At 42.3% G+C, this 21,985-nt stretch overlaps 1 protein-coding gene across 1 annotated transcript in view; it reads left to right on the plus strand.

Moving 5' to 3' along the window:
• The window catches only part of LOC119167597 (cytochrome P450 4c3), a 32,148-nt gene extending 12,764 nt beyond the window's left edge, over window positions 1-19,384 (plus strand). Inside the window, exons 3-12 of the mRNA XM_037419095.2 lie at window positions 1,589-1,701; window positions 3,623-3,708; window positions 5,240-5,433; window positions 5,521-5,590; window positions 11,472-11,598; window positions 14,446-14,643; window positions 15,258-15,431; window positions 15,494-15,560; window positions 15,674-15,853; window positions 18,916-19,384. Of these exons, the coding sequence (XP_037274992.2) occupies window positions 1,589-1,701; window positions 3,623-3,708; window positions 5,240-5,433; window positions 5,521-5,590; window positions 11,472-11,598; window positions 14,446-14,643; window positions 15,258-15,431; window positions 15,494-15,560; window positions 15,674-15,853; window positions 18,916-19,073 (1,367 nt within the window). The 3' untranslated portion in view covers window positions 19,074-19,384. The remainder of the gene's footprint in view (window positions 1-1,588; window positions 1,702-3,622; window positions 3,709-5,239; window positions 5,434-5,520; window positions 5,591-11,471; window positions 11,599-14,445; window positions 14,644-15,257; window positions 15,432-15,493; window positions 15,561-15,673; window positions 15,854-18,915) is intronic.
• Window positions 19,385-21,985: the final 2,601 nt, after the last annotated feature.

The raw sequence follows: 21,985 nt of genomic DNA on the forward strand, positions 1-21,985 counted from the left end.
TATTCACAGTATTCACTGAGTAAAGCGCCGCTTACCTTAGCTATCATGTCAGTCTGGGGAACATGGCCAGATGAATAAATAGTGCGTAAATCATTAGTCCCTTCAAACTGTTCAAGTGGATTAACAGTTCAATTTGGAAAGTAACTGCCACTCTCCCAAGGATGATTTCCCGGGATAAACACTTATTGCTTACGACAATAAGATTAGCTCTGTTAAGGAACCATTTCCAAAAATCAGCTGTTACTCCTTACAGGAGTATTCATTAGTCTTCTCAGGAGCCACCTTTAGTCGTCTTGCAGTTGATCCTTCAAGGACTAACTGTTTATTATCTTGAAGTTAATCCCCAAAAGCACCAAGAGTAACGTTGTAGCGAATATGTTGATCCCCAAATGCACTAACCTTTCTACCCCTTTTAGTTCTTTTAGATGCGGAAGCATCTTATACTCGCGCCTTGTAGTGCGCCGTCCGTGCCGTCCGCACCGCTTCTCGAACATTCGACAGCTGACGCGCGCGCATGCGCCGTCGTGCCGTCGCCCACTCTTCCACCATCTGTGCATCCCTTTCTCCTCTACACACCGCGCGCGCTTCACTCCTCCGCCATCTGTGCACCCTTCCTTCTCTACACACCGCGTTCGACATCTACAATTCTCCTGATTCTCCAGTGGACGCGCATGTGGCGTCGCGCTTCGAGAACATTCAACAGCTGACAGTGCATGCGCCGTCGCGCTGTATATATACTCAAGGTCGGCGCTCGCTCGCTCAGTTGCCGCTCGTCGATTGGTTTGTACGGCGCGTCGACGTCCAAGGTCGCGTGAAATGAATTCCAACGAATCCACAAACACAATGATCGACGTCCCTTCGACCAGCGCCGTCCTTTCGCATACGTGTGTACGTGTTCACTCATTTATCACCCCCTCCTACAACCACGTTAACCAATTTAGCCATCGACCCAAGTAAGTCGCAATTTAACACCCCATTTCACAACCACGTTAACCAATTTAGCCATCTACCCAAGTAAGTCGTACTTTAACACCCTGTTAACCAATTATATGCTCCGCATCCTCCTCAGTGTTCCCCCGAGGGAAGCTGCGGGCAATTTTTTTCCCTAGAGTGTGGTCATGGTCACTTCTGGACAGGCATTCCTGTGTTGAACAGTCAAGCTCTTAACGGCAAGAAATAAATAAATTCTGCATTTTGGCGTGCAAGACAGCAATTTAATTATTAGATGCGCCACTGTGGGAGCCACATGGAACTCTTGGAGTTCTTTTCAGAATTGCATTACAAGTGTGAGTGCACGCTTCTCGCATTTCACCCGCATTGATATGTGTGAGCCGCCCAACAAAACCAACACGAGCCGTGAGCACAGTAGCCTGACAAATTATCTGGTAAGCCTTACACGGCAGAAGCATAAATGTTGTGTAACAGAGAACAAAGAATTTCACCTTCATAAGTGCAATACAACGAAAAAACGGCCGATTTATTTTCCGTTCTATGCTTTACGGGTAGTTAAATTTAACACCTTTGAATTACGCTGACATACTCTGGCATTCAAAGTTTTCTGTAGTATTTTCCTTCCATTATCTTGCAGTGTTCTTCGCCGCGATTTGTGGATTACATGCCCGATTTCAAAGGCATGGCAGGCACTTGATGTACTTGGGATTCACGCCTCTGCTTACTTTGTACAAGGCTGAGTACGTAGAGGTGCGCTTACATTTACTACTTCTTTGATTTCTTTGATAATTGCTCTTCCTGAGGGACTGCCTCAGAAACCCTGCACTGTGCGTGCAATGTGAAACCCATTCTTTTTCTCTTTCCCTCTCTTTTCCCCTTCTGACGTGTAGGATAGCACACTTTACGTAGTCCACCTACCTGTCTGTCTTATATTCCTTCTCTCTTGCTAGCTTACACAGCGTTTCGTCAGTGTAGTACATCAACTAGTCAGAACAAATGCCTGTGCTGTGGCACAACTAGGTTTCTGCCTCGATGTCATCGAGATGCTAAAATTGTTACTCAAAACGTGAGACAGTAAGGAGTCCATCAATTAATTCGCTGAATTTCTATGTGACGTGTTCAGGCTTATTTGCTAAGCGAGGAAACTTTCTCTAAACGCCAATGAATTGTACATGCCGAAGGCCTGGCCTGATTGTTGCAACTTAGTTTATTGTGAAGTAGGAAAGTAATAAAGCCTCAGCCCACACCACAAAATGCAGCAAGCATTGCTACCAAGAAAAAAATAACCGCTCATAGCGAAGTGAAACTTAGAGGGGGAAGGATGTTAAGGGGACCTCACCTCAGGTGAACCGTAAAAAAGATGCTTTCTTTATATTGTTATTTTCGCTTCTAACAAGTTTGGTGGAGTCTAATCTTCCACTGGTGAATTCTTGTTTGTAAGCCTGAAGCGCCATTGCTTGTAAGTGCCTTGCTTGTATACTAGAGGACTGAATAGACATTTTGTGTCTGACAGGCCAGATCATGAAAGAGTCGTGGCGCCCATTTATTTTCACTACGCGATTACTCTGCGCTCTCTGTTTTCTCTCCTCAAATTAGTTTAGATAAGTGAAGTTTTTTAGCAGTGACGCTGCACCCTACGTGTATTCCTAGAGGCCGGAGTGACGCCACAAAATTTTAGTGTACCGTCTCAGATCAGCGTGACACAGATGACTTACCGTGACTCACCGAAAGAACGCAAGTGCCAACTATATATAGAAGTTTATTTTATAGCCAGACAATCTATTCATAGACTCCCATGGCTACACACAACAAGAAAAAAAGAGCAAAACAAAAAACGAAAAAAAAACTTCTTTTTCGCAAAATTGTAAAACTGTACACACGTATGAACTCACTCAACTGTCAGCCCTACTTATGTGAACATGTGCACGGAATACTATGGTTTCCTTTGGAAGAACCACCACATTTTCTAGAGAACGCATAAAACGTTTCTGACCTGCAGTTTACGAAATTATTCCCAAATTTCAGGTTACCTTTACGTCTTTCCATGTCACTGTCATGTAAACGCAAGGTTGCAGCGTTTTTGTGCGAGCGAAATGCAGCTACCGAGTTTTCGCCTAGTTCGAAATTCGTTTCATGTCGCTTCACTTCATAAGGTGTAGCCAGCCTAAGAAAAAGGCAACCACTATGCCCGTGTCATTTAGTGCATTAGTAAAATAAAGAGTTCACCATATAGAACAATGGTGCGATGAGCGAAGATTGTTACACAAGTGTTATGTGTGTGACCTTTCTCTGGCAACGCGTCGAGGTGCTGAAAAAATTTGTAAACCTAGCATTCACTATAACCACTTACACCATCGCAACTTAAATTTATATAGGGTGGTCACCAGCAGGCGAAATTTCCTGTTGATGTACCCAAAATTACCAAGAAAATTTAAAATCTAAGATTCCGTGCATAAGTAAACTGGAGTGCACGAAGATTCCTTTTGTGAATAGGCTGCACCTGAGCATTGCACAAGGGTTGTTTAACAATCCAGGAGAAATACTTTGCTCTTTTACTTCGATGAATGCAGTCAGCGATACTTAGGAGAGACTTGATCGTTGTGTACTTTTTTAAAAATAGGACGTTGTTATGACGCATGTGAATGCCTAATTTCATAAGTTGAACTTGCAGCAAATACTGTCCAGCAACAAAATTTTGACGAAGGGCGTTCAATACAACCTTCTACATCGCTGGCTTGGAAATGGCTTGCTTACAAGGTATGGCTTTTTCATTTTCTGGAAAGAGCCCCAACGTTGTTCTCCATTGAACGATTCTTATATTCTTCATATTCATTTAATTTATTTCATTTTTTCTTTACTTGTATTCCTTGGGAACAATCAAGCGATGAGACTGACAAAGGTAATCGCGGCAATGAGATAGCTCAAAGGACCCTCAGTGGGCACGTTGCATTGTAAGAGTAGCGAGTCACGCAAATAAAATATATGTTTAGTAAGAATGGATATAATAATTAATTGTGCAATACAATAAAGAAAAATCAGTACAAAAACAACACGTTTTGACAATAGCAGGTACAAGCAATTCATACGAAGCTAACACACAATGGTACTCGTTACACTTGAAAATTCTTAAAAAGCTAATATGTCTTCTTGTAGTGCCGGTGTTTAGGCATCTCTAAATTACTACGGGCACTGAAGCTAAACGAAGGTGATAATAAAACCCATTGTGAACCCTGAGCGTACGCTGAGCACATCCGGACACAAAAACAAATTAGTGAAGGAAATGATGCATGGCTCTTTATTGATGTAGCCGAGCCTTAAGCTCAAGCGATGCTCTTTATTGCGATGCACACGCACTTATTTTGTTGACCTTGAATGTAGCCAGACGCTCGGGTCCGGGTATATTTCTCCGTTTCTCACAAGGCTCATATTAGAAGTCCAATTTCCCGTGCTATTTGGAATGAGAGCGGATGTCACCCTTGACTGGTTAAGCATTTGTGAAAATAAATTTTTCTTAAAAATGCTTTATTGGCTCATTTTTGTTATTGGGACACTCTGGTGTCTCTAAATACTTACTTACCACTCAGACCAAGTGCGCAAACTATTTTCACGTTGTGTGCATTCGGGCAACCACGTCCTACGCGTAATGTAAAAGCCAGAATAGAAGCGCAAACTCGGCCAAGTTGATTATGAAAAAGTAAAGAAGCTTCTTGAATAAAAAAATACTGCTCGTGCTTATTTTGACCTTTTCAGATGACTTATAGGATCTTAGCATCACAAGCTGGCAATCGTGTTAATGTATGGCATGTGCTTTAAAAGGCACTGCAACACTCGTGCTTCGAAGTGAAGCAGATTCTCTTATAAAAAGCAAGCAATGCTTTTCGGCGCAAACACGAGTTTCATGTGTGAATGTAAGGCGAAAATGATGTAGGAACATTTGCTCTGATTTAGGCGCACGTTAAACACCCCAGGAGGTCACAATTTGTGGAGCCCTCCACATGGCTTCTCTCATAATCATAATGTGGTTTTGGGACGTTAAACTCCACATATCAATCAATCAATTAATCCATCAATCAATCAATAAATAAATCTTTCGAACATATTTGCATGTATGATAGCTAAATAGGCCCACACACGTTCTGCATAGTGATATACAAAGTGCAACTTTCTGGCACGCATTGTCATGTGTCCGGCTTTTTTAACATTAATTATTGAACTGATTACTAATTGCGCAAAGCCACTCTTCGAAAGGCAAATAAAAATATCCTATGCTTCTTTCTTCCACAAATAGCAAAGGTGACAAATGGCGCTCTCGGAGGCGGCTCTTCACGCCAGCGTTTCATTTTAAGATTCTGGAAGACTTCGCCGAAACAATCAACACCCAATCGTTCCTCCTCTGCAGTAAACTAAAAGAGCTGTCACAGAGTGGGGCAAAGTTCGACGTCGTCCCGAAGGTCACCCTCTGTACTTTGGACATTGTTTGCGGTATGTGTACAAAACTTTCTGTCAAGCATAGGCCTTATTGTTGTTGGTTCAGAAGGCATAACAATGTGTTGAATTTCCTTTTCACAGAAACTGTTATGGGAACGTCCATATCAGCTCAGGTCAACGAGAACAGCCCATACGTTGAGGCTGTTAACAGGTACCATTCATTGATTTAATATCATATTTCGCTTTGGGGAGATAACGCAGAGGAATAGAAGAATTGGAAAGGGCAGGAAAGTTAAGAGGGCATTAATAAATGCTTGCTATTCTTTATGAAAAAGTTCAGAGAGTTCTTGGTAGTTACAGGTATAATGCAAAGCGGAATCAGATTTTAAAACGTTACGGTTGACGGAAAGGAAACAGTGTTGCCAAACATTTTTCGACAATATTCTACCAGAAAAGAAATGCAGCTGTGCTTGCTAGCGTTCTGGACTAATGCAAGCAAAGATCATCGTACATCCACGTAGGGAATTATGATTGGTGGCGCGAAGCATCCGTCCGTCCGTCCGTCCGTCCGTCCTTCCGTCCGTCCACTCGCTCTTGCTTCCGTCCGCCCATGCGTGCCTTCGTCCGTGTGTCGGTCCATCCTTGTGATCTGTACGTCCGTTCTTCCGTCTGTCCGTCCATCCGCCCCTCTGTTTGTCTGTCCTCAGTGCGTCCATCAGTCCGTCCCTCTATATGCCATCCGTCAGTACTTCTATCCAGTGAACACTCCTAGTAAAGCAATCTCACATCTTTTCATCGTGTATTCATCACATACAAGTGCCGCCATCCACCGGATATTTTAAGGACTGCCCTTTCGGGTATGTGCGACCGCTGGCCACGCCATTAGAAGCTTCGCCCCTAAAAAAGTGTCAAATATACCCTGTTGAGGCACACGTGGGATAAAGAAACCAAGGAAAAAAAGCAACAAATCTCAATGTTGTCTACTTTTGTGTTTTTTCAAGAGAAACAGAGAGAGAGATACAGAGTAAAGGAAAACAGAAAGTTTAACCAGAAGGCACTACCTGGTATGCTACCATACACTGGGGTTGGAGAAAAGAGGTACAAAGAGAGAGAACTAAAATTGGCCCCGTATCTGCATGTTCGACTGCAAATGTTGGCGAATGACGATAGTCTTCCGCCTTGAGACAGTGACTGGAATAAAACATTTATTTCACGTTCAGAGCGAAAAAAATGATTATTCAGATTCAGGAGGCAGTGCTCGAGACATGAGCGCCACCTCGCAATAATCACAGAAAACGAAAGAGTGGCCTCCGTTGTAGCGAGCATACAGCGTGCGCGCACAATCTTGGAGGACATATTTTGTAGATTTCAAGGTAGGTGGCAACACCGTGTTTTCTTAGCAAAACGCAGAGAGCTTGCCTTTTCGCGCATAGCGTCACATTTTCAGCGCAGCGTAATAAACGCTACAGTTCTTAGAATTACTTATTCATGACTTTTATAGTGTAAATAAATACACTACAGAATATTGACGTTTTGATGTTGTGCCTCAGATATGTGCAATATTTGCTTTTTTATTTACAATCACACAAGTGTGAACTCTGAAGGCTGATAAATATTGATAGACGCTGTGGATGTGGTGGTATTAGAGCCTTTTTCGTTGACAGACAGACAAACAGAGAGACAGACATAAATTTTTGCACTTAAGTATCCAAAGAAAGACGCCTCTAATAATTCCCAAAGGTATTTTGGGGCGTAGTTGCAAGCCACATGTCTGAAACGCTACTCCAGTACAAGATGAGTTGTGGTAAAAAAAAACATTTATTTTCTTTGAAGAGCGCGGGGGCCAAGCTCTCATATGACACTTAAGAGAGACTGAGAAAATAAGGTGGATTGAAAGGATTGGAGGTTAACTAGACAAAAATTTTCTGTTGGCTGCCTTGCACTGGGGAAAGCGAAATGGGCCAAAAAAATTAAGGCGGCAAAAAAGAGGGAAAGCTGTGGTTAAAGGAAAGAATTCAAAAAGTGCGCATACACTCAAGCATGAGAATGTCCTAGTTGTTTAGCAAGTCTGGTTGACTGCAGAAACTCCAGCAGCGCTTTCGTCGCTTTCTGGCTTGAAGGTCGAACGTTCCGCATACCGAAATGGGGAATATGGCACGTGGGTGCAAAATGGTCTAAGGAGGTTCAACTTTTCGGCTCCTCTCGATAGACTTGCATGGTGGGAGCATTATGTCAGTTCTGTTAATCATACGCCTATCTCGTTGGGTGCAAGCGTAACATGCAATGGCATAGATTGATGAAGCGCACATATATAGAAGTCCCGTTTCCATGAGCCTGCGTCAAGTACATCAGTATGAGAATAATGTTATTATACAGTTTTGTATTACGATGCTCCAATTTTTAATCACTGGTGCCATAGGTTGCGGGGAAGAGTTGTTCTTGGTTGCACGAAAGTTAAAATGGCTGTGTATGCAGCGAAGAGAAATGAAACTCTACAAGAAATGACGCTACATATCATAAAAGCGCATATTACTGAGCTCTGTAGCATAAAATCATTTATCGCATCCTTCTTACGTGCGGTAAAGAAAAGCTTAAGCAAAGCAGTGGGCTAATGCGTGACTATAAAGTAACGATGTTCCTCGGAAACATGCATCTTGTGGGGTCGCGCTTAGACGGGACCAGATTCTCGCACGAGCTGAAATCGGGGATAGCGGACGAGTTATCGACGTGCATTTCACGAATGATACAGAAACACGGCTGAAGGAGAAGTCCGGTGCATTTTGACTATACGGAAATAATGTCGTCTTGCTATGCTATAGTTTCGACAGCCCTGGAACAGCTAGGGTGGTTTAGTTTACCTAGACACTCGTCAATCATCTTAGTTTAAGAATGAACGATGACTCAGAACAAAAACGAACGGGGAGCTCTTCGTCCTCCATGGTAGGTATTGGATGACGTAGCAAAATCTATATTCGCTGACTTCATGGAATCCACAACACACCGCCCCTGCTGGCGAGGGTGTAGACATGCCTCACCTGCCTCTACTGATGACCCAAAAGCAAGTTGGCGATGTCGTCCGAAGCGGAATCAAGCTGCACCAACATCGCCTCAACTTAGCATAAGCAAGTCTAGCGATGATTGCAACTACTGTCTGGGCGTGGAAGCATAGCCTTTTGATTTCGACCCGGTGGTAAGTGAAGCATCTGTCGTGTTCCAAGTCGGTATCCTAATTGCTGAAAAAATGTGTGTACGACCCGTCGTCTACTACGACTACCACGCTGTATGCATCTGGCGAAACTGAACTGCTCTCGCACCGTCGTCGCCTCGTAGAAGAAATCACGCCGTGCATCTGTCTGCTGGGAAAGGTGGGGTATTGGAAAAGAGTAGACGCGTATGTCACACACAGAGTGGCCGGCGCTTACAATTGTGATTCGAGAATGAACTACCAATACTTGAAATTCGTTTTCTAAAACTCTACAAGACTTACGGTTGTATAATTTTTCATGTATCAGCACAGTACTGCTAAAAAAACATGTACAATGTTTCATTGAAATCAGCGAATATAAAAAGAAACCGCTGGTGTTTCACTTGGGCCAACTACTACCAAATCGCCCAAATCGCATACTCCCGCAACTGTCAAATAATAACTCTATGAGAAACGCCGTAGTGCAGGACACCAGGAATTTGTATTACATGGGGTGTTGTAACTTACACCTTTAGAATAAGTGAACATGCTCAAGCGTTTTCAGTTTCATCTAAAATACGTATGCCACGAGCTGGATTCTATCACGAGACCTTCGGGTCAGCCATCAAGCGCCATAACCAACAGACCACTGTGGCGAGCACGCAGTGCACTGTGAATAAGTTTATTATATTGTGTGTGTTTCTGGGGTGATCAGCGAATCCCTTTTCAATTCAGTAGTCTTATCCTTTAAACTTGCATCTTCTAAAGCCTACGCATATTTGCCGAAATTCCGACCACACAGAAACACAAAGGAACTCCTAGATAGAACGGGTGCTCAATTACTATTGCTTATTCCTTGACGAATACATGCTAATAAATCAACTTTTCTCAACACATGTGCAACTTTCTTATGCCTTCAACTTTTTAATCACGCTATAATACGCTTTCCAGATACCGCGATTTGGTTTCATGCAGGTTTATCAAGGTTTCACTTATGCAATTGCTACCCCTTTTATATAAAAAATCCTCGAAAGCATTCCGTGATACCTTGTTTTTCGCTTCGTACTATGATTTCTATCTCAGTGAAGCATTGCGTGCCTTCAAATGTTGCCACATGCACGCTAAAGTGAGCACATTCCTTGATTATAACCATAAGCCCATGCTTTCTCGCTCGATCATTGACGCAGTACGACGTCAGGTCAGCGTAGCGATTACTTCACATCAAGCGTTTCTTGTAAACTACTACAGTGACACACTGGCTATTGTACTACTAAGCGCGCCTGCTTTGCCTACTTTCAGCCATTGAGAATGACCAGCTCGTATACGACTATAGGCTAGTTTCTTTGGGTCGCAAACACCAGGCGTCCGCCACGCCTACTCGCAACCCCTTTCAAGGTTCTGTGTAAGTTTATGTAAGCAAGTTATCACCCCAGGCAGTCCTTTTTGCCACTGAGCTTCGGCCTGGTCATTTTTCACCTTCCGCGTAAGACATTTTGCAACGCCAGACAATATGAAGTGAAGAAACCCAACCATCGTTAAACGTTTTACATGCGTGTTTAAACTAGACTTCATGTGAAGAGGACAGCACTATGGTAGTGAGGATTTTTTTCCACGGTTTTAGAGTGGGCGAAAAGAAAGATAAAAGGTCTTCCTTCACAAGTGGTTGAAAAATCAACGGATGGTCGTAATGAAGGTTTAGCATTTAGATCTTGATATTAAAGCACCCCATTGTCAGTCAGATCAAGCTCGAAGTGCAAGTCATGTCCGCTCTACCAAAAGGCCTCTAAATTGCTATCCACGTTTAATAAAATTGCTGAAGTTTAACGTCCCAAAACGACCATGTCATTGTGAAAGACAACGTAGTGGATGCCTTCGCAAATTTCGACCACCTGGGGTTCTTAAACAAGCATCTAAATCTAAGCATGCGGGCCTCAAGCGTTTTCGCGTCCATTGATAATGCGGCCGCCATGGCCAGGATTCAATTCCGCGATCTGCGGGTTAGCAGCCGAGTCTCTTAGCCACTAGACCACCATGGCGGCTGTCATACAGTGTTGCATCGCTCGTCGTGCCGTTCTGTTTGGCTGAAATATTGCGGCATAGTAAATGTACCTTATAATTGTTCCACCATTGTCCAAGCTAACAGCTTGATACATTCGCCATTATGGTTCAGTGGTTAAGGCCCTCGACTGCTGACTCAAATGTCACGGGTTCGAATCCCGGCCACCAAAGACACAATTTTACTGGACACAAAAATGCTTGAAGCCTATGTAGTTAGATATACCATCGTGTGTTAGAGTACGCGCGGAAGTTAAAATGTTCGCAAACTTCCCTTCTGGCGTCAATCATAAGAATATCGTTGTTTTGGGACGTGAAGTCCTAAGAATTATGAAAAACCGCTCCCGTGTTTCGCCAACTTCAGCAAGAAAACAAGAAATCTTTCAGAGCACAACAGCAACGCATGACCAATACACATCCTCTGACGCTGCAAGTCTTCCTAAATACAAAAGACTGGAAGGTTGTGGCGAAATAGACTTCTAGTATTGATGAAAACTCACCTTCATGAATGCCTATTCAATCTTGCAGATCAGCACAGGTCATCAATAACTGAAATAGGGCAAAATACGGTATACAATAAAATGAGTCTTTCATTTTTATTGAAACTGTGACTTCAGCGTTATCCTGAGTCAAAACTTGGAGGCCAGCGAGTTGATACTGAGTTGAGCGTCAAGTTAGGCATTTACTTACTGTTCAGGCAATAAAGCTTTCAGTTGTGAGTAAGCGTGTGTGGTGATCACTTTCCTGTGCTCGTCTTTTTTTAAATACTTTTCCGCCATAGTGATATTGTGCTTATCTTCAAAATACTTTTTGAAAGCCTTGTTGAACTTTATGTATGAGGAATGTCTTTCAGAGTCGGAGAGCTATTTGTGGAGAGAATAATGAGGCCCTTGCTACAAATCGACTTCATATACAACTTCACTGCTTCTGGGCGGGAGTTCTGCAAATGCATTAACGTGATTCACTCATTTGCACGAAAGGTAAGCTTGCGCACAGTGTCCAGTAGCTGCTTCAATTAATTTATTGGTACTTGCAATAAGAATAACTTTCACGCAGGGTTGTTGCATGTGGTTGCTTGGCATGCATCATTGCTTATAAAAACCTAATTATGCGAATCCAGCAATTATCAAAGCCATGTAGATGATAGGGGATCTTGTGGCATTAAAATAGCAAAATACATACAATAAAAAAAGACGGATTAACAGGCTGGCGCCTGAGGGGGGCCAGCACATACTCTCTTAGCATAAAACGTGCAATGCTATAGCGACAAAGTTACGTTGGTGACTCTAAGTCCAAGGCATTTTAATTCTTTTTGGACAGAATTCAGCCCACTCACTATAAGAAACATGGAATGAATAGTGTGCACGCTGAATTTTCATCAAAGTGTATTCATACCAAATCGCGCAGCTCTCTTTCGTTTTACGGCTATTCATGACGATGTCGACAGATGTGGCAAATCCATTATTTTCTGGCGTCACGCCTTACGTGAACTATAGCTCCTGCAGGCAGCATACAAATAGGTTTTGCATGCTGTACTCTAATGTACAAACTTACCTAAGGCGATACCTTGGCTATACAGGGAACGTCCATAACCACATTTTTTAGTCCCAACCACATAATGTGAACATAGGCGGTGAGTAAATGATTCGTTGTTTCAATAAAGCCATGGGAAATGTAGGTTGTCTAAAAGAAATATCGGGAAAAATCTACAATTATTAACGAAATGTATATGAAGCGCTTCAGAGTACTACGATCACGAAAATATGATGTGTAACATTGCTTGGCTCATGCCGCGTAGCCTTCTCAGTGCCTATGAGCAACTCGAGCGTAAGGCGATAGACACTTTGCTGTGCCATGCCAAGTTATTTTATCTGTTTTCCGAAACTACGACGAGAGTCTCCGTCACTCCGATCATACCTGCTATATTCGGCGACAAGTTTTCTTCGCATTGAAGCGAAGGATACCGAGCCAAATCTCGTGCATCCTACAGTCATTGAATGTAATTTCAAAATAGCGCCCATGTTTTAACATGAAATATAAATGGCATTTCTTCACTTGTCAAGTGCAGCTATATTGAAATGGGACCACGTGCACAGGACGCAGCACACATCAGCATGAGAGATATATTTCGTTAAATTTGCGGCGTTTTCAGGCACGCGAGCAAGTCCCACCTTTTCACGTGTACCTAAAACGGTAAGCGGCGTCTGCGTCGACATGAAACGCTGATAATGCGCCCCCGTCACTTTCTAAAGCGCAACGAGGCACGTGCCAAATCGGGTTATTCCGCGTATGGCTATATGTTAAGAAGCACACCCGCGAAGCTTTTCCTTCAAAGCCAAGAAATATTTTCGCCAAGTATGTGTTTTGTATGCACCTGCACAACAGTTAGGTGTTGTACAGGCGCATATAAGACATATATTCGGCGACACAGAGCAGCATGAACTTTGTGTCGGAGTCGAAAAGGTTTGACACTATCTGTCTGTTAGCAATCAATTGAGCTGGTTTACTACGCCTGAATTGCACCAGATCTATAACATGTACGGAAAACTTTGCTGGTGCGTTCCCGCTTTTTTGCCGTGTTACGCTCAAACTTACACCTTGGCTCAACGCGTAACGAAGTGTCCATGTGCATGACCGTGCACAGAAATGCCACCACTCCTATAGTTGAGCAATAGGGTGTAGAATTCAGATATACGCATTAAGACACTACGAGATTCACAGTCAGATTGTACGTTGCGCTACACGACAGCCTGATGATGACGCGACCAGTAAATGTTTCTACATTTAGTCTTGTAAGCAATTGGATGTATAATTGTAGAATATCACAGAAAGAATATATTGAGTTAAAATTTGAACGAATGTCACTGATGTTTCTTCTACAGTTTGGACGACCTAGGCTCGGGCATTTGTAGAAGAAGACGCCTAAAGTCTGCGTTCTAAATGCAAATAAAAACCGGCAGAATTTTTTTTATCAGCTTGGCTGCAAACACCCCCCCCCCCCCGTTGTGTGTGTTCGTGTTGTGAATTGGAGCACATAATTTAGCTCTAGCAACGACTACGCCAGGGTGGCAACATACTAGGATGTTCTGTTGTCCCCGTCTCCCTTATCTGCCACTTCTGGCTCCAAATTCAGTTCATGGACATCACCGGTACCAAAAACCAGTGTTTTCGCTTCACCAATTGACTGGTGCTGCTTTTAGCATTTAAAATTATAATGCTATTTTTATTTGGGAAGACCAGACGCTAAATAGGCCGAGTATACGCACCTGTTAGCAACAAAATGATGTTCCATTTCATTTGCCATCTGCTTGCTCTTGGTAAGCATCAGACAGCGCACTGGTTTTGTGTGCATTTTGAGCGAACCTACATAGCACAACGAACCTCTAAGATCGGCTAAAGCGAAACAATACCCGTCCTGCAGGCCAAACACAACGCTAGCACACAAATGGCGTATCGTGTAAGCTAACATGATTAAAAGCATGGCTGACAATTCTACCTGTTAATTGCTTACCAAAAGCGTTGAATCTCGCATACAGGACAAATGCTAAAGGAAGTCAAGGTGACACATTCATTGGTAGTTTCAACTCTTTGTGTCCTTTTTTCTTCCTTTATTCATTGTTCTGTTTGCGAAATTCAACACTTCTGAGAAAGTATCTTCGTAGTGCTCGTACCACGCTTGGTCGAGAACTTTTTCTTTTCGTCGCAGTTTGAGCATTTTAGAGTATATAAAAAGTCAATATTTCCATTTAATGAGCGATTGTGCTTACCAAAAATAAGAAAAATGTTGCCTCTGTCAAGTGTATTTAATGTGCTTTATTTATTATTAGGTTATTGAAGAACGAAAAAAGGAGTTGGAAAAAGCAGTCAAAGAAGGCACCTTAATGCTCGACAGCTCCAGTGAATCTGAACTCGGTGTGAAGAAAAGAAGGCCTTTTCTGCATCTTCTCATTTTGGAACATCTAAAGAATCCCAAGTACATCACTAAAGAAGATGTGCGAGAAGAAGTGGACACCTTCATGTTTGGAGTAAGCTAATTCTTCGAGGACAAAGCTTTTTGCTCATTCTAATTTTAAACATGCGAATTTTTCTTCGTAACATTGTCACTCACATTGATGAAGTTTCTTATTGTGCAGGCGATTGTGACAGTTGTTTTACAAGAGACTTGGCAAGCAAGACAGCCTGAGCTGTATAGGCTAAAATTTCCCCCCTGTATGTCTCACATTGACTGCAAGGTTCGACGTTGTGTGTTGGGAGACAATGTGATGTAAAAAAGACAAAGTAGGACAAAAGCTTTTAGTGTGCCACGACGGTTTTACTTGTCCGTATTAACGTTGGCAGCGACACTGCTTTCGAGAAAGCTTTCTTTAGCATTGCGCAGCCTACGAGGACCTTAAATACTGCGCAGCATACGATGACCTTAAAGACACGTCTTGTGTTGTTTTGATAATTCTTTTAGAAGCCCATAAGTGAGGAAAATGAACCCCGTCAGCTATATGGTCAGAACAGATTAGAACCAACTGTCGTAATACGTAATAATAGAAGCAAGTATCGATTACGTAAAAACAGTGTAAATTTCCAAAATGATCTGTTAGCCATTTAGGTCATGTCAGAAAGTGATCACTTTTTTTTTTGCTTTCAGGGTCACGATACAACAGCGATGGGGATTAGCTGTGCGCTGTTCCTTATAGGCCACCATCCACGGGAACAACAAAAGATTCACGATGAACTAGACCAAATATTTGGTGATGACAAAGAGCGCCATGTCAACTTCGAAGACCTGAGACAGATGAAGTACCTTGAGTGCGCTATCAAGGTATACGTTTCTATGTGAAATATTTTTCGACAGTTGTAAGTTTTACTTTGTACTCTATGCAGGAATCTCTACGCATATACCCATCTGTGCCAATGATTACAAGGAAATGTGAGGAACCATTCGAAATAGGTGAGGTCCACCATCACTCATGTCAGCTGATGGACAAAAGCAATTAGCTGCTGGACAAAAATGAGAATTTTCCTGTACTCTCTTGCATACGTCACACACGGCTTGCCGTGAAGATGGAGCGACCCTTCCTGCTGGAACAATGGTGCAAGTCGCGGCGTATTTCTTACACCGGGATCCCGAAGTATTTCCTAAGCCGGAAGAATTTCACCCGGAGAGGTTCTTCCCAGAAAACTCGAATGGAAGGCACCCTTTTGCTTATGCCCCCTTCTCGGCGGGACCCCGAAACTGCATCGGTGAGGAAATAAAATATCACTGATCGTAAAACGCAAATTTCTGCTTTCTAGCTTTTCTCCTTTGATATTTGTGTGCTTTTTCTTTCTTTTTTCGAAAAGGCAGTATCAGCTGTTTTGCAAAAGGGGTGTCAGCTGGGTTTTTAAAAATTCGGACGAGTTGTCGGCTATTGCGGTCTGTTTACTGCGTGATCTTACCTGTAACGAGTCATATTTTATTTGAAACTCGCAGTATAAACATTATTATTAGAGTTATTTTGCACCAGCTACACTAATCTAGCTTCCGCCACAAATAATGAATACCGAAATCGAAATACCAACCTAAATATTTGTATTGAAATACTGCAGACTTCAACTATAATACGGTTGTACTACCCGTGTCAATATACCAACTTTTTCAGAAACTCGCGAAATTACAGAAACTTTCCCAATTCGTTGACATGCTCTCAGTGCCTCCTTCAAGTCACTCATTAGCATATTCGCGTATGGCGACACTGTAAGTGCCCCTGAGTGCACGACGCAGTCGTGACCAGTTATGCACGTTTATCTTGTACGGATTGTCGTTCGCCTACTGACTCGCAACACAGTGTATGACGCTGTTTTAATGTTGCATTAAGGTTTATCTTCAATATACACTTGTCTGTGACCGCCATGCTTATGTTCTACTCCTTTACATGCGTGTTACGCAGTCTTCACATTTGAGATATATTTAGTACAATTGTCCATCTCACGTAAAGCACAAATAAGCAGAATTCATAATGCACTAGTTTTCAGTATGAAATAACCTTTTCCCGAACTATGGAGGCCTTGCTTTACCGCAAGGGTAATATAAATGAGTGAGATATCAACAAATAAAAACTTATACGAAATAAGGCTGCAAGCTAACTCCTTTACTACTCTCTCAGGCGCAACTCTAAAAAACGTTGGCGTAAAGGAACCCAGCCCCTTGAGTGAGTGATGCGAGTGCGTGATGTAAATCACTTCTGTGCAAGGCAAGACGGGAGAAAACTGCACATAGGGATATATGAGGCGTCTGCCAATACTTGTCCAAATAGCGCGCACGCGAGCAAAACTGCCAAACACGTCTGATCTAAGTTCACCGGCCAGAGCAATGCTGCATCTCCCCCCTTCAGCATACCTCTATGCGCCTTTACATGGGGAACACATAGAGCAGACACGTTTCATCTCCGATGAAGACGCTACCGCCAGCAGCCTTCGCACGATTTGACTGGCTCGTAAAACACACGATGCTTAAGGTAAATTTTTAGTTTTGGACTTACGCGGACGTCAACGTTGACATCGACATCATGTTCTGCATTTCATTGGAATTGCCCTGAGTTCAAGAGCTGGTGTTTCAAAAAAAGAAATCATCATATCCTGAATTTCAAGTATAAAAACATGGCAGGATTATCAGGGATGCTGTAGCGGAGACCTCCGAAAATGTTTCATACCACCAGGTGTTTCTTAACGTGCAGTGACGTCGCACAGTACGTACACCTTTATCAATTTGCATTCAGCTAAATGCTACCGTGTCGGCCAGCATCAAACCCGCACCATTTCTGGATCAGCAGGCGTTCAGCGTGACCTCTGCATACTCCACTATGAAAAACTATTTCAAACACATTTGGGAACAGTAGAAAAACGCAGCAACAGAAGCGTCAAAACCACCCTGCCCTTTAGTACCAAAAAAAAAAAATGGTCGCGAAAAACTGCAGCGAGCTCACGCGGGAATACAAAATAGGCTTACTTTTTCAAATAATACACGGGAACACTTGGCGACAAAACCTAGAATTGAAGTTGACCAAAATAAACAGTTACGCGTGTGGCATTCACATATTTCACACAATACGTAAAAATGACTGTCGTTGTGTAACTGTGCATAAGACGCTATATAAATATTTGAACAACCCAATTGAGATAGGTGATTGCATGAAATAAGAATAATAGTCTTGCTTACTAAGGCAAAGAAGTTCTGTATGGGGTAAGGGCAAGTGCGCAGCTTCGAAATTTACTGTACGCATTCAGAAGCCTTGGTGAGTTCTTCTTTGAGATTTTTGAGCTGTAATTATTAGTAAAATGGCGTCCTATTTAACGTTCTATGTATGTTTCTTGAGGAAGTTTGAAGGAATATCTTTTTTTTTCTAAACAAGATCATTTAACAAGGGATATATTGATTTAATCGTTTATATAAAGAAACTTCTGCGATGGCCATTACTCTATGTTTAGTGCTCTGTGACAACTTTAAATTTGTCAAGCAAGTGTGCGCTTTGTCTACAAACAGTATGTTTGCGAGAACACGCACAATAGTTTTCTGCAACAAGGATACTTTGTTTATAATTATGTCACTTAAAATGCCCCATTATAGTCAATTACTTCACCCAGCGCGTCTTATCTTCCACTACTTCATTGTTCATATAAGTATTATCGAAAGAAACTCAACACCTCTGCAAAATCCGCATAGATTTATATGTGCAATATTACTGACAAATTCACCAGATTATTATTTTTTTCTGAGACATAAAGAATGCTTAAATATGCAGTTTACTGTTGCTGCGTGCGTGTTATGATAAGAGAGCAAGAAAATCATTGTTGTCATACGTACATCATTTGGCTAAGTAGCTGTGATTTTCACGATGATACCTTTTTGAGGCAACAACGACACGCGAACGGATACAGGGACCCCAAGGGCGGTGATTGGCAATTTCGTTCTGTGTGCCAAATTTACTCGTATGGTGTTTTTTTTACATTAAACCCCCCACTAATCAATATTATCCAAAATATTATTATTACGTTATAACATTCTAGTGCGCTTGGAAATATACAATTGTGAAAATGATCCCTGTACGACCTGACTGTCAAGTATTGTTCTTGTTTGCAAAGTACCTTTTTTTCGTAATTTACAGCACAAAAATAAAAAATGTTCTTCTGAACTGGTGTTCATGGTGTACTTATTTATTTTTTATTTGTTCTTAGGCATATGGTCTTGCATTAACGCGCAAATAATATTTGTGTGACCTTACTATAACATGTGACCCAGCAAACGTACTCTTTTCTTCCATTGACAGGGCAAAAGTTTGCACTCGCTGAAGAAAAGATCGTCATCGGGAACATTCTGCGACACTTCACCATCAAGTCACTCGATCAGCGTGACAAAGTCGAGATTGTCAGTGAAATAGTGCTGAGACCTAAAGGTGGCCTCCGAATTCAATTCACTCCTCGTTAATTATTTTATTGAAACCTGCGAAAAAGTGATATCTGCCATGATTTCTCTACAGTATCAAGGTCAGGCACGTCCTTTATTATCGCCTGTTTCTGAATTTATTTCTTTGTTCTTTATTTATCAGATACCCTGCAGCACCCTAGAGCGATCGAGTAGGGGTTCTACATCAGTGAATTAGACACAAATTTGTTCACGCACGTAATACAACTTAGTTTACGCCCAATATGCAACCCCGTTGAATCGCTAGTATACACTTTGTTCGCGTTACAGCCTGACGTTACTGCATTCAATAAAATACATCTTCGTTACCACTACGCACTTGCTTTTCCGTTAGCCTATTATACTGTTCATTTCTTCAAGAAAAAAATGATAATCTAGCATGCACGTTGTTTTAGTGGAGTATTTGATAGTTTCGCGACTATGACCAAATATGTTGATGGGTAAGCAGGTTTGTGTACCTAAATTGTTTCTTCCTTCATTAAAGATATGATGATAAAGGAGATTTTAGCACACATATAAGGTGCTGTCTACTTCTTCACATCAATGGATCAAGCATGCAACAGAAAAAATAAACATAAGAAAATAGAGCATTATCATTGAGCACAATCTGAGCACAATCTGTGCCAATACACATAAAAAGCACCATCACATTCATACAGAATTTGTACGAAAGGCAATATTGTTTCTATAATGCTTTGGTGATAATGATGATAAATTCCCAAATACTAGCAACATAGCAGTCAACACGTCATAACAATAGGGGACCAGTAAAACTACTATATGAAAATATAAAATAGAAAAATGAGCCAATACACATAATAAATGACCTAATGCACTATGAGCATATATTGCCCATTAGGTTCCAGTAATTTTACTGCCTTGAAGAAAACATTTTGAAGCTTTTTAACCGTGCGTATATAAGGGTCTTGTTTTTATGCCATATGCAGTGTGATGCCGGCTTTGTTTTTTTTTAATGTCCAGTTCCGGCGTTTACTCAAGTTAACGGCGTTAAAGAGGACGAGTCTTTGAAATGTCAGAATTACATGTATTGTTCTGTCTTACCTTGTTATCCTACGAAAGCTCATCAGAGAAATTTACTTCTTTTCAAATCTGAGGTTGCTTAACTTGCCCCTTCACTAACATCCTTTAGCAAAAAAGACAGTTGTAAATATTGCCGTATGGCTTTAGGCGACTGCGCCCCGCCGCGGTGGTCAAGTGGCTAAGGTACTCGGCTGCTGAACCGCAGGTCGTGGGATTGAATCCCGGCTGCGGTGGCTGCATATGCGATGGAGTCGAAAATGTTGTGCACGCGTTAAAGAACCCCAGGTGGTCAAACTTTCTGGAGTTCTCTACTACAGCGTCTGTCATATTCATATGGTGGTTTTGGGACGTTGAACCCAACATATCATTCATCGCTTTAGGTGACTGCATATGCTTTTTTACAGTTCAGCATATCCTTGTCGTAGCGCGCAATTCCTTGTGTCACACTTAAGAGATGATAAGAACTTGTAAGAGCAGTAACGGCAAAACGGAAATCAAAACTTTTTTTTACATAGAAAATTCACCTCATGCGCCCAATTTACCAGGGCGAGTGGCTTAGAAAAGTCTCTCCTTCAGGCTCGCGTCACCATGGAGGCATATTAAGACAAGAAAGACTGAGCATCGCCGATCATCGGCACCGTTAGGGTCAAGTGGTGGCTCACATACAGGCTCATGAACATTCTTGGAAAGGGTAATGGGAAGCCCTTCGAAAGGGCAAACAGAAACAGAATAGAGAAGAAGAAGAAATCTTTATTTGTCGCAAAAAATATACACGCATTGGGGTAGTATATACAGAAGGAGGTCCCATAGCACAAGGCTTACGGCAGCATGGTGATGTCACCCGCAAAAGACGCGAAAAAATTGAACACTGTACACCTTCAGTGTGCATCGCTGCGTAGTTGATAAGTCGACATCGATTTTTTCCAAATCGTTTCCTGGTCATTTACTAGTGTTAGCAAGTGCAACGTCATCGAAAATTTCGTTGCACTAGCGTTCCCGCTTTGCGTGCCTGTGTAGGATGACACCTGCCTCCGGTATTCGTTTGCCGCGGACGTCTTATATTACCTTCCAATTTCCATGCGATATGGCCCCCTTCATAACATGTACATATGGCGATACATATGGCGACATATGGCGACGTAGTGCTTTACACGCCTTTATTAGGCCAGGAAGACGTGGCCAAACCAGTCACATCTGAGTTAAAGAACAGACTTAAACGATGTCCCCACAAACGATGACGATTAAGAACACCATCTGATGATGTACAAGTGATGAAGCGTCTTATGAATGCCCACAGTAAATTCTCGCGCATGAGAGCGGCCATCCTGGCCGCAACAGAAACGTGCAGAGAACGTCTTGCGAAAGACTTCACACGTGACATATGCAGTCTCTCCGTCCTGTGACGGCGCTGGTCATTTGGAACACCTACAGCTTCAACGCGATAATTAACGGAAGAGCTCTGCTCAAAGACTGTTAATAGGCTGAGCAACTGAAACTGAAATTTGTCGCACAAGCCAGGAGTGCGAACTGGTGTGCAGTGTAGCACTTCGTCGCCGGGGGGGAAGAACACAGCCGTGTGGAATGCATTATGCAGATTGTTACGGTCGTGTTGCCTAGCCTCAGTGTTGAGCCCGGTGAGCTGATGACAGGGTCGGAAATGGGACACACATTGTTCACAAAAAGAAGCAGATAGGTGGGGTAACAGGGCCGTCAAGATCGAGACGTCAACAAGAGGAGGTAGCGATTGGCCGTACACAATGTAGAATATTGAGTAGCCAGTTGTGCGTTGTACGGTGATATTATACGCGAATTTCAGGAAGCACGAAATGGCGTCCCAGTTTGTGTGGTAAGGCTCAATGCACAAAGCTATTATG

This window comes from Rhipicephalus microplus, chromosome 6 (assembly GCF_043290135.1).
Source record: "Rhipicephalus microplus isolate Deutch F79 chromosome 6, USDA_Rmic, whole genome shotgun sequence".
NCBI classification, from domain to species: Eukaryota; Metazoa; Arthropoda; class Arachnida; order Ixodida; family Ixodidae; genus Rhipicephalus; species Rhipicephalus microplus.